The sequence below is a fragment of the Macaca thibetana genome, chromosome 1, assembly GCF_024542745.1.
Source record: "Macaca thibetana thibetana isolate TM-01 chromosome 1, ASM2454274v1, whole genome shotgun sequence".
In the NCBI taxonomy this organism is placed as follows: domain Eukaryota; kingdom Metazoa; phylum Chordata; class Mammalia; order Primates; family Cercopithecidae; genus Macaca; species Macaca thibetana.
The window spans coordinates 124,336,276-124,348,960 of NC_065578.1; the positions used below are offsets into that span (position 1 = coordinate 124,336,276).

The window sequence follows — 12,685 nt, forward strand, 5'->3', positions numbered from 1 at the left end:
AAATAAAGACCAAAAACGACTGCTCTCAAGAGGATGCATTTGTCCTTTGTGATGGTGAAAGAAGTTCGTTGGAAATGTAGAATCTCAGGTTCTACCTCTGACCTTTTGAAGCAGAACGTGCATTTTAACAAGATTCCTAGGTGCTTCATGTTCATTTTTAAGTCTGAAAGGCAATAGTATTTTAAGAAATGGGATAACACTGAAAATGAGATTTGCATTTTGAATCATTCTAACAGTTGAGTGGAGGAAGGGCTTTGAGGAGGATAAGAATGGAGACAGGAAACTACAAAAATCACAATCACCAAACTTATCTGCTAGATGGTGTGATTTTCTCTAGCAATGCTTAACTACATGAAAGCCTGTTCAAAGTAAAGATGGCAGATGGCAGATGGTTGGATTCATCCAGGGCTGGGGTTTTTCTAGGTTAAGTGGGCTACAGAAGTTCAGATAGATGAGGGCTATGGGACCATGAGAAAGTAAAGGATTCAATGAACTCAGAAGGTCTTAATGAAATAATAATTGTTTCTGAGGGGCCTTTGAATAAGTAAGCTGCTGAAAGGAAAAATGCTGTCATCAGAAAACAGGATGTTTAAATGTATGCATTTGGAGGCTGTGTACTGTCTGAAGATAAGGCTCAAGATGTTCATGGGAGTGTGTGCCTGGGGCTGGGGGATAAGAAAAGTTCATGGGTGATGAGGAAGCACATAAACTGAGGAGCCACTGTGTGGATGCTCGAGTTGCTGAGAATGCTGAATGGAGTTGGGTAGATAGTGGACCAACTACTGAAATACTCAAACACTGAGGGAGAGGTTGGCAGATGACAGCAACAAGGAGGGGAAGAGGAGGAGGGTGACAAATTTAGATGGTATAAACTCAAAGAAACGAGGGATTTTTTTTTTTTTTTTTTTTTTTGACAGAATCTTGCTCTGTCACCCAGGCTGGTCTCAAACTCCTGGCCTCAAGTGATCCGCCACTTTGGCCTCCCAAAGTGTTGAGCCACTGTGCCCAGCCCAGAGGGCTTTTTAAGATGAGGGGAAGTAATGGTTTGAAAACAAGTGTGGGTAGCAAAGAGGACCTCAAACTCCTCTTGATTCTGAGAGGGTCAAATTTTAGTCAAGAGCGAATGAGGGTTGGATGAAGAAATGAGCAAAACCATGTAGGAATGGAACCCTGGAAAACATTGACATTTAAGGAGCAAGTAGAAGGAGGAGGGAAGATTGGTCTGAAAGGTTTATGAAAGCCAAGAGAAAATGTTTCAATGAGAATAAGACAGGGAGGTCTAGTACAGTAAGTGCTGAAGAATGCACACTGAATTTGGCACTTCAGTCACTAGTAGCTTCAACGAAGGCATTTCAGTAGAGCTGTTAGGGTAGAAGCCAGATTGTGCTGGAGTAAGGACAGTCAGTTGTGTGATATGCTAACAGTTGGAAGAGAACTAGTAATACAAACTACACATTTTTCCTCTTCATTTATAAAACAGAATAATTATTCCCTTGAGATATATCAGAGATTCTGCAAAGAATCTTAAGAGCTCTATAATTTTTCTTGATTAGTTTTATTTTTGTTTTATTAATTCCTTCGCAAATACTAAAGTATCTACCATGAGGAAACTGAGGCAAAGAAAGGTAAAGTGCCTTGCTCAAAGTTGCACAGCTTTAAATTGTGGAACTAGAATTTAAACCCAGGCACTAAATTTCAATCATTTAATTAAGAAGTTGTCAACTTTTGGATGGTCTCTAAAGCTGAGAGACTGCATGAGATTACCAACGGAGTGTGGAGAAGACAGGAGTACTAAGGACTGACACTTGAGGGCACCCTAACATGAAGCGTTTGAGAATGGGGAGGAACCAGCACAAAAAATTGAAAAGGAGGGACCAGTGAAGTGGAGAATGTGGTGTCCTGGAAATTACGTTCAAGTAGAAAGGAGTCACCAGCTGTGCCAAAAGCTGAGAGGTTAGTGGACTCAGCAACATGAAGGTCACCGGTACCCTTGGCAAGAGCTGTTTTGAGGGAGTGGGTTCAAGATAGGCTGGGCACAGTGGCTGATGCCTGTAGTCCCAGCACTTTGGGAGGCCAAGGTGGGGCAGATCACTTGAGGTCAGGTGTTCGAGACCAGCCAGGCCAACATCGTGAAACCCTGTCTGTACTAAAAATACAAAAATAAGCTGGGTGTGGTGGCGTGCACCTGTAATCCCAGCTACTTGAGACGCTGAAGTGGGAGAATCACTTGAACCCAGGAGGCGGAGGTTGCAGTGAGCCGAGATCATGCCACTGCACTCCAGCCTGAGTGACAGAGCGAGACTCATTCTCGAAACCAAAAAAACAAAACAAAACAAAACAAACAAAAACAAAACAGAGAGAGAGACTGGGAAGAGAGAAATGCAGTTGTGGCATATTTATATGTTGACAAGAAACATCTAGCAGAGATGGATGTCCTTCAGTAGGCCAAAGAAAATGGAATGTAGCACACAAATGGAAGGCTGGGTCTCCCTGAGAGTGTGGATGGTTCACTTATAGCAGGAAGAAGCAGAACATCAGGCACAGATGCAGGGAGGAGGATATGTGAGGCAATGGGAGACTGGAAGTTCTCTTCTGACTGCTTTTATTGCCTCTTAGTGAGATAGGAAGCGAGACCAACTGAGGGTGAGAAGGGAAAAGAAAGTATTAGAGGCATAAGAAGAAAGAAAAAGGCAGAAAATAGTCATCCAGTAAGGGAGGAGAGTGAATAAACTAGGGAAACATGAAGGATGGTTGTTGGGCAATATTAAGAGCCTTCTTTTTCTTTTCTTTTTTGTAGGGGGGGAGACAGGCTGTTGCCCAGGCTGGAGTGCAGTGGTGCGATCTCAGCTCACTGCAACCTCTGCCTCCTGGATTCAAGTAATTCTCCTGCCTCAGCCTCCCACATAGCTGGGATTACAGGTCCCTGTCACCACGCCCAACTAATTTTTTTTGTATTTTTAGTAGAGACGGGGTTTCACTATTTTAGTAACTCCTGACACAAGTGATCCGGCCTCAGTTCCCAAACTGGGATTATAGGTTGGCCAGGCTGGTCTTGAACTCGCTGACCTGGACAGTGGCGCGAGTGATCCGCCTCCATTCTCCTGCCTCAGCCTCTGAGTAGCCCAAAGTGCTGGGATTTTTAGTAGAGACGGGGTTTCATGTGGTCCACAGTGCCTCCCAAAGCTGGGATTACAGGCCCAGGGCCTTCTTAAAAGTCAGTTAAAAAAAAAAAAAACACCACCACCTAAAGATGTGTTTGGATGATTAAAAGATAATGAGTAACTCAGAAATATCTGTGAATAATTCAATATACTATAATGACAGACATCTCTCATTACACAGTTGGTAAAACCCACGGAAAACATAACACAAAGAGTGAACCCTAAAACAAACTATGCACCTTAATTAAGAGTAATATATCAATATTGGCTCATCAATTGTAACAAATACACCACAGTAATAATTTGAGATGTTAATAACAGGAGAAATTAGGGGTGGGGAGGGGATGAAGGGTATATGGAAACTCTCTGCACTTTGGGCTAATTTTTCTATAAAATTATAATGCTAAAAAAGTATATTAGTAAAAAAACACAGAAGGATAGGAAGTGCAATGTGTGTGTTTTGGGTGTAGGGTGGGTTGCCCTGGGGATTTAGATACTGGGAGATGTGGGTGTAACCTGAGTGTTCTGAGCTTCTTAGGGTGATATAAACAAACATGGGATAAAGGGTGAAATGAGATTAGATGATAGCCTCAAGACATAGAGGTGATGAGGTTGTAGGAGGGTGGAAGCTCTCTGGGGCCCTTTCTTCACTCTTGCTAATGGTGATAAGAATGCCAGGGTGGGAGCAGTCTTATTCTTGACAATAGGCTTTATGCACTCCAATCTGCAAAATTTATAGTGATTTCTGGTCTATAAAACTGGTGACTATAGAATATAATCCTGCATTATACTCTTTCTTTTTTCAGGTAGTAACTAGTACTTCAATCTGTTCTTAGTTTTATATTTGATGCTCAGATATATTAATGAGAAAGTGGCTGTTTCTACCAAGCAAATGGGTTTTGAAGTCTTGAATCTTTTCAGCAGGTATACGTTTATATGAAGGCAAACGTTTCCAGGAGCCGTCTTCACATTTCTCCATAAACTGGTCAAAGAGCAGTCTTAGGTCCTTGTTCCAGCTGGGGTTGGGGACAGAATAATCCTTAAGAATGACTTCCTCAGAAGAAAATGACCTCTAAAAGACAGAAGAAAAAGAAGAGTGAGTAATGGGAGGTGCACTGTATTTCATAACATATTCTCCCAATTTCTAAGACTATTTTGCTGCTTTCTTCTCCCCATAAGCTTGTCACTTCAAAATGGAAGGGAATTTCAGGGATCACCTGGTCCAACCTCCTTGGGAAAATGAGAGATTGAGAGAGGGAAAATGATTTGCTCAACATCACTCAGCGAGCTATTGACAGGGCCAGCATTATGCTCAGGTCTGCTGATTCCATTCTTTTTTTCAAACTTTAATCAAGCACAGGTGAGCCCAAGACACTGGAGATGGAGGTAAAGAACAGACATTATCTTAAATGTTAAAAGCTCTTCCAGTGGCTATGCACAGGAAGTCAGGGGATAAGGGAGAAGTATTCATCTAGGATTAGGGGTTCAGGAAGGGGTCCTTTGACTTGAATATTGATTAGATAAGCAGAAATTAGCCAGCTGGAAAAAGTATTACAGGCAAAAAACCAAACCAAAACAAAACAAAAAGAACACTGGAATATAGTTTGGATGTGTGTTCCCGCTCAAATCTCATATTGAAATGTAATCCCCAATGTTGGAGGTACGGCCTGGTGAGAGGTGAATGGATCATGGGGGTGAATTTCTCATGAACGGTTTAGCACCACCCCTTGGTACTGTCCTCATGATAGTGAGTTCTCATGAGATCTGGTTGTTTAAAAGTGTATAGTACCTCGTGCCTTGCACTCTTGCTCTTGCTGTGTCCATGTGAAATGCCTGCTCCCACTGTGCCTTCTGCCATGACTGTAAGTTTTCTTGCTTCCTTTTCTTTTTTTTTTTTTGAGACAAAGTCCCACTCTGTTGTCCAGGTTGGAGTGTAGTGGCGCGATCTTGGCTCACTGCAACCTCCACCTCCTGGGTTCAAGTGACTCTCCTGCCTCAGCCTCCCAAGTAGCTAGAGTTACAGCCTCACCACGCCCGGCTATTTTTTGTATTTTTAGTAGGGATGAGGTTTCACCATGTTGGTTAGGCTGGTTTCGAACTTCTGACCTCAGGTGATCTGCCCACCTCGGCCTCCCAAAGTGCTGGGATTACAGGAGTGAGCCACTGTGCCTGGCTGACTGTAAGTTTTCTAAGGCCTCCCCAGCAGCCAAGCAGATGCCACCATCATGCTTCCTGTATAGCCTATAGAAATGTGAGTCAATTAAACTTTTCTTTATAAATTACCCAGTCTCAGGTATTTCTTTATAGCAACGTGAGAACAGCCTAATGCAGTTTGCAAAAGAGGCATGAAACAGTTTTGAGGGGCCTTATTACAATCATATGAAGGAGGTACTATTTATTATCCTCATTTTACAGATGATAAAATTAAGGCCTAAAAGAAGTTTGGCATTATTAGGGTACAAGAGTGGAGCAGATGGCTGCAGAAATGCATGTAAAACCTTAATACTAAGCTAACTGGCTTGAATTTTATCTGCAGTGCTCTCTGAGGGATTTTAAATGGGAGTAACATGATTAGATCTTTCCATAACATAAAAGATAGTGGGAGTGTCCAAGATTGAAATCAGAGGGCCCTATCTGGAAGCTACTAGGGTAATTCAGGTGAGAAATCATGAGCGCAGGAAGCAGAACTTGGTGGGTGACTATTTGGATAAGGAGGGTAAGGGAAAAAGAGAAGTACAAGACCCAGTCCCAGGATTCTGAATCCTGCAATGAGGTGAATGACAGAGCCAATTACCAAAAAATATAGGAGAAAGTGGAGTAGGCAGCTCAGGGGAAAGTTCTTGGTGTCACAGTAACCACAGCTTCCATCCATCTATTTCTGTAGCACCAAGCACTGCTATTACTCCAATGCCCAGGCAACAACTAGAACATTACAGGGATCCTAGAGGACCTGGAAGACAAGGTGTGACTTACTAAGGAGCAGAACAAAGTGTATGCCCACAGACACCAGAAAGGAAAACTGGCTTTCTGGACTGCTGCAGATATCTTGGAACATGTAGGATCACAGAAGCTATTAACTCCATGGCATTCTACTTTCAGCCACTCTTATCAATTCATTCAGATTTAATGTACCTACAATACACAGACTGCACCATAAAACCAAAACAGGGAGGTCACAGTATGATGGGAGAACCAGCTTTCTGCTGACAGGGGCTGGCTCCAATGCTGGCTTGGTGGGAAGAATACAGGGAACCTGTCTCAAAAACTCTATGGAAGAGGAGACGCCTAGCCTCCCAACCTACATCTTTCTCCCATGCTGGATGCTTTCTGCCCTCGAACGTCGGACTCCAAGTTCTTCAGTTTTGGGACTCTGACTGGCTCTCCTTGCTCCTCAGCTTGCAGACAGCCTATTGTGGGACCTTGTGATCGTTCTTAATTATTGTAGGAACATAATACATGTCGGATTGGGCAGAGTGATTCCTCCAACTATTTTCAAAACTGTATTAGCTGAGCATGTGGAGGCATGCATTGTGAATTTTAGCTCAAGATTGACTGCAAAAACCAGCAATCCGGAGAGGACCCACAGACCCTCTGAAGGAAGCGGACTGCTCCTGCAGGACCGGGAGACATCCCAAACACTATGAGTGCCCCAACTGTGGACGTGGGAAAGAAAGACCCTTCTCTCCCGAACACACACCCCCACTGGGGAAGCTGGTCTGTCTGCAGGAGAAATTTCTGACTTTACCAGGAGCTGAGTCAAGTTAGAGAGCTAAGCCGAGCGAAATACAGGGGTAGAGGAAGCAGCAGAAAGGCCCTGGGAGCTCACTGGGTCCCCAAGCAGCCCATACCTGCTTGGCACCACAGGGATCCATCAGGAGGGTGCCCAAAGGAGCAGGGGGTAAAATTCCACAGGGAGAAGGAATTCTCTAGCTGAACTTTGTAACAGTTTCAACTGGGGAGAAGCCTCCTGGCCAGAACTCGGGGAGGGCATGAACCCAGCTTGCAGACTTCAGAGGTCGGGGAAGAACTAAAGCCCTTCCTTCTTTTGCAGCTGGGAGGTGGAAAGCCTCAGACAAGTTTTCAAGCCCATCTTGCCCTCCACCTGGAAACAGACTCGGGGCTATTGGAAGGCCACGGTGGGAGTGAGACCGGTCCTTCAGTTTGCATGGGAGCTGGGTGAGGCCTGTGACTGCCGGTTTTCCCCAACTTCCCTGACAACCTGTATGACTCAGCAGAGGCAGCCATAATTCTTCTAGGTATACAACTCCAGTGACCTGGGAATCTCACCCCCATCCCCCACAGCAGCCACAGCAAGATCCCCCCAAGGAGAATCTGAGCTCAGATGTGCCTAGCCCCAGCCCTACGTGATGGTCCTTCCCTATCTACCCTGGTAGCAGAAGACAAAGGGCATATAATCTTGGGAGTTCGAGGGCCCCGCCCACCACCGGTCCCTCTCCACACTACTACAGCTGATGCTTTCTGGAAAGTGCAACCTTTTGGCAGGAGGCCAACCAGCACAAAAGTAAAGCATTAAACCAAAGCTAAGAACCCTCACAGAGTCCACTGCACCCTCTGCCACCTCCACCAGAACAGGCCCTGGTATTCATGGCTGGGAGACCCACAGACAGCTCACATCACAGGACTCTGTGCAGACAACTCCTAGTACCAACCCAGAGCTGGGCAGACTCACTGGGTGGCTAGACCCAGAAGAGAGACAACAATCATGGCAGTTTGGCTCACAGGAAGTCACATCCACAGGAAAAGCAGGAGAGTACTACATCAACGGAACACCTTGTGGGACACAAAAATCTGAACAACAGCCTTCAGCCCTAGACCTTCCCTTTGACAGAGCCTACCTACCCAAATGAGAAGGAACCAGAAAACCCACCCTGGTAATATGACAAAACAAGGCCTGTCAACACCCCCCAAAAATCACACTAGTTCACCGGCAATGGATACAAACCAAGAAGAAATCCCTGATTTCCCTGAAAAGGAATTCAGGAGGTTAGCTGTTAAGGCAATCAGGGAGATACCAGAGAAAGGCAAAGCCCAATGCAAGGAAATCCAAAAAATGATACAAGAAGTGAAGAGAGGGCCAGGTGTGGTGGCTTATGCCTGTAATCTCAGCACTTTGGGAGGCCAAGGTGGGCAGATCACAAGATCAAGAGATCGAGACCATCCTGGCCAACATGGTGAAACCCCCTCTCTACTAAAAATACAAAAATTAGCTGGGTGTGGTGGCGCACGCCTATAGTCCCAGCTACTCGGGAGGCTGAGGCAGGAGAATTCCTTGAACCTGGGAGACGGAGGTTGCAGTGAGCCGAGATTGTGCCCCTGTACTCCAGCCTGGGTGACAGAGTGAGACTTGGTCAAAAAAAAAAAAATAATAATAATAATAAAAAGAAGTGAAGGAAGAAATATTCAAGGAAATAGACAGCTTAAAGAAAAAACAATATAAAATTCAGGAAATTCTGGACACACTTTTAGAAATGCAAATTAACCTAATCCAACAAAGAGAAAGAAAAAATAGCAAGAAAACATGAACAAAGCCTCCGAGAAGTCTGGGATTTTGTTAAACTACCAAACCTAAGAACAATCAGTGTTCCTGAGGAAGAGGACAATTCTAAAAGCTTGGAAAACATATTTGGGGAATAATCAAGGAAAACTTCCCTGGTCTTGCTAGAGATCTAGACATGCAAATACAAGAAGCACAAAGAGCACCTGGGAAATTCATCACAAAAAGACCTGCACCCAGGCACACTGTCATCAGGTTATCCAAAGTTAAGACAAAGGAAAGAATCCTAAGAGCTGTGAGACAGAAGCACCAGGTAACCTATAAAGGAAAATTTAGCAGTTTAACAGCAGATTTATCAGCAGAAACCCTGCAAAAGGAATTGGGGCCCTATCTTCAGCCTCCTCAAACAAAACAATTATCAGCCAAGAATTCTGTATCCAGTGAAACTAAGTATCATATACGAAGGAAAGATACAGTCCTTTTCACACAAACAAATGCTGAGAGAATTTGTCATTTTCAAGCCACCATTACAAGAACTGCTAAAAGGAGCTCTAAATCTTGAAACTAATCCCAGAAACATGTCAAAACAGAACCTCTTTAAAGCATAAATCACACAGGACCTATAAAACAAAAATACAAATTAGCCGGGCGAGGTGGCGGGCGCCTGTAGTCCCAGCTACTCCGAGGCTGAGGCAGGAAAATGGCGTAAACCCAGGAGGCGGAGCTTGCAGTGAGCTGAGATCCAGCCACTGCACTCCAGCCTGGGTGACAGAGCGAGACTCAAAAAAAAAAAACAAAACCCAAAGTACACAGGCAACAAAGAGCACAATGAACACAATGGAACCTCACATTTCAATAATAAATTGAATGTAAATGGCCTAAGTGCTCCACTTAAAAGATGCAGAACTGCAGAATGGATAAGAACTCAACAACCAACTACATGCTGCCTTCAAGAGACTCACCTAACACATAAGGACTCAAATAAAGGGGTGGAAAAAGGCATTTCATGCAAATGGACACCAAAAGCAAGCAGGGATAGGTAGCTATTCTTACATCGACAAAACAAACTTTAAAGTAACAGCGGACAAAAAAGACAAAGAGGGACAGTATATAATGGTAAAAGGCCTTGTCCAAAAGGAAAATATCACAATCCTAAATATATATGCACCTAACACTGGAGGTCCCAAATTTATAAAACAATTACTAATAGACCTAAGAAATGAGATAGACAACAACAAAATAATAGTGGGGGACTTCAATACTCCACTGACAGCTGCTAGGGCTAAGCCCCCAAATCTGGCCATAAACTGGCCCCAAAACTGGCCATAAACAAAACCTCTGCAGCACTTGACATATTTGTGATGGCCATGATGCCCACGCTGAAGGTTGTGGGTTTACCGGAATGAGGGCAAGGAACACCTGGCCCAACCAGGGCGGAAAACTGCTTAAAGGTGTTCCTAAGCCACAATATGAGCGATCTGTGCCTTAAGGACATGTTCCTGCTGCAGATAACTAGCCAGAGCCCAGCCCTTTGTTTCCCGTAAGGAATACTTTTAGTAAACCTATAATCTATAGAAACAATGCTTATCACTGGCTTGCTGTCAATAAACATGTGGGTAAATCTCTGTTCGGGGCTCTTAGCTCTGAAGGCTGTGAGACCCCTAATTTCCCACTCTACACCCTATATTTCTGTGTGTGTGTCTTTAATTCCTCTAGCGCCTCTGGGTTAGGGACTCCACAACTGAGTTGGTCTCGGCAGACAGCACTAAACAAGTCATCAAGACAGAAAGTCAACAAAGAAACAATGGATTTAAACTATACCTTGGAACAAAGCGACTTAACAGATACGTACGTACGGAACATTTCATCTGACAACCGCAGAATACACATTCTATTTGATAATGCATGGAACTTTCTCCAAGATAGATCATGATAGGCCATAAACAAGACTCCATAAATTTAAGAAAATTGAAATTATATCAAGCACTCTCTCAGACCATAGTGGAATAAAACTGGAAATCAACTCCAAAAAGAACCTTCAACACCATGCAAATAAGCCAGGCGCAGTGGCTTACACCTGTAATCCCAGCACTTTGGGAGGCTGAGGTGGGAGGATCACCTGAGGTCAGGAGTTCGAGACCAGCCTGACCAACATGGCAAAACCCCGTCTCTACTAAAAATACAAAAATCAGGCAGGAGTGGTGGCATGCACCTGTAATCCCAGCTACTCAGGAGACTGAGGCAGGAGAACTGCTTGAACCCAGGAGGCAGAAGTTGCAATGAGCTGAGATCATGCCACTGCACCCCAGCCTGGGCAATAAGAGTGAAACTCTGTCTCAGAAAAAAACAAAAACAACAACAACAAAAAAAACCCCTGCTCCTGAATGAGTTTCGGGTCAAAAACGACATCAAGATGGAAATTTTAAAAATTCTTCAAACTGAATGACAATAATGACACAACCTATCAAAACCTCTGGGATACAGCTAAGGCAATGCTAAGAGGAAAGTTCATAGCCCTAAACGCCTACCCCAGAAAGTCTGAAAGAGCACAAACAGACAATCTAAGGTCACAGCTCAAGGAACTAGAGAAACAAGAACAAACCAAACCCAAACTCAGCAGATGAAAGGAAATAACTAAGATCAGAGCAGAACTAAATGAAACTGAAACAAACAATATAAAAGATAAATGAAACAAAAAACTGGTTCTTTGAAAAGATAAATAAAATTGATAAACCATTAGCAAGATTAACCAAGAAGAGAGAAAATCCAAATAACCTCACTAAGAAATGAAACAGGAGATGTTACAACTGACACCACTGAAATACAAAAGATCAAGGCTACTATGAACATCTTTACACACATAAACTAGAAAACGTAGAAGAGATGGGTAAATTCCTGGAAAAATACAGCCCATCTAGCTTAAATCAGGAAGAATTAGATATCCTGAACGGACCAATAACAAGCAGCGAGATTGAAATGGTAATTTAAAAATTACCAACAACAACAAAAAAGTCCAGGACAAGATGGATTCACAGCAGAACTCTACGAGACATTCAAAGAAGAACTGGTACCAATCCTTTAGACACTATTCCACAAGACAGAGAAAGAAGGAAACCTCCCTAATTCATTCTTTGAAGCCAGCATCACCCTAATACCAAAACCAGGAAAGAACATAACCAAAAAAGAAAACTACAGACTGATATCCTTGATGAACATAAGATGCTAAAATCCTAATACAAAATACTAGCTAACCGAATCCAACAACATATCAAAAAGATAATCTGCCATGATCAAGTGGGTTTCATACCAGCGATACAGGCACTGTTTAATGTATGCAAGTCAATAAATGTGATAATGCTACATAAACAGAATTAAAAACAAAAATCACATGATCATCTCAATAGATGCAGAAAAGGCATTCAATAAAATCCAGGATCCCTTTATGATTAAAGCCCTCAGCAAAATTGGCATACAAGGGACACATCTTAATGTAATAAAAGCCATCTATGACAAACCCACAGCCAACATAATACTGAATGGGGAAAAGTTGAAAGCATTCCCTCTGAGAACGGAAACAAGACAAAGGATGCCCACTCTCACCACTCCTCTTCAACTGGAGGAGTCCTGGCCAGAGCAATCAGACAACAGAAATAAAGGGCATCCAAATTGGTAAAGAGGAAGTCTAACCATTCCTGTTTGATCGTTTACCTTGCAAACCCTAAGAATTCCTCCAGAAATCTCCCTGAACTCATAAAGTATTCAGCAAAGTTTCTGGATACAAGACTTTTTTTTTTTTTTTTTTTTTTTTTTTTTTAAGACAGATTTTTGCTCTTGCTGCCCAGGTTGGAGTGCAATGGCACGATCTCAGCTTACCACAACCTTTGCCTCCCGGGTTCAAGCAATTCTCCTGCCTCAGCCTCCCGAGTAGCTGGGATTACAGGCATGTGCCACCATGCCTGGCTAATTTTTGTATTTTTAGTAGAGACGGGGTTTCTCCATGTTGGTCAGG

At 43.3% G+C, this 12,685-nt stretch overlaps 1 protein-coding gene across 4 annotated transcripts in view; it reads right to left on the reverse strand.

Annotated features, from left to right (window-relative positions):
• THEM4 (thioesterase superfamily member 4) overlaps positions 1 to 12,685 on the reverse strand; it is a 53,110-nt gene that overhangs the window by 27,056 nt on the left and 13,369 nt on the right. For all 4 annotated transcript variants that reach the window (XM_050755268.1, XM_050755287.1, XM_050755267.1 and 1 more), the window contains exon 2: positions 4,047 to 4,233. In XM_050755268.1, coding sequence (XP_050611225.1) covers positions 4,047 to 4,233 — 187 coding nt within the window. The remainder of the gene's footprint in view (positions 1 to 4,046; positions 4,234 to 12,685) is intronic.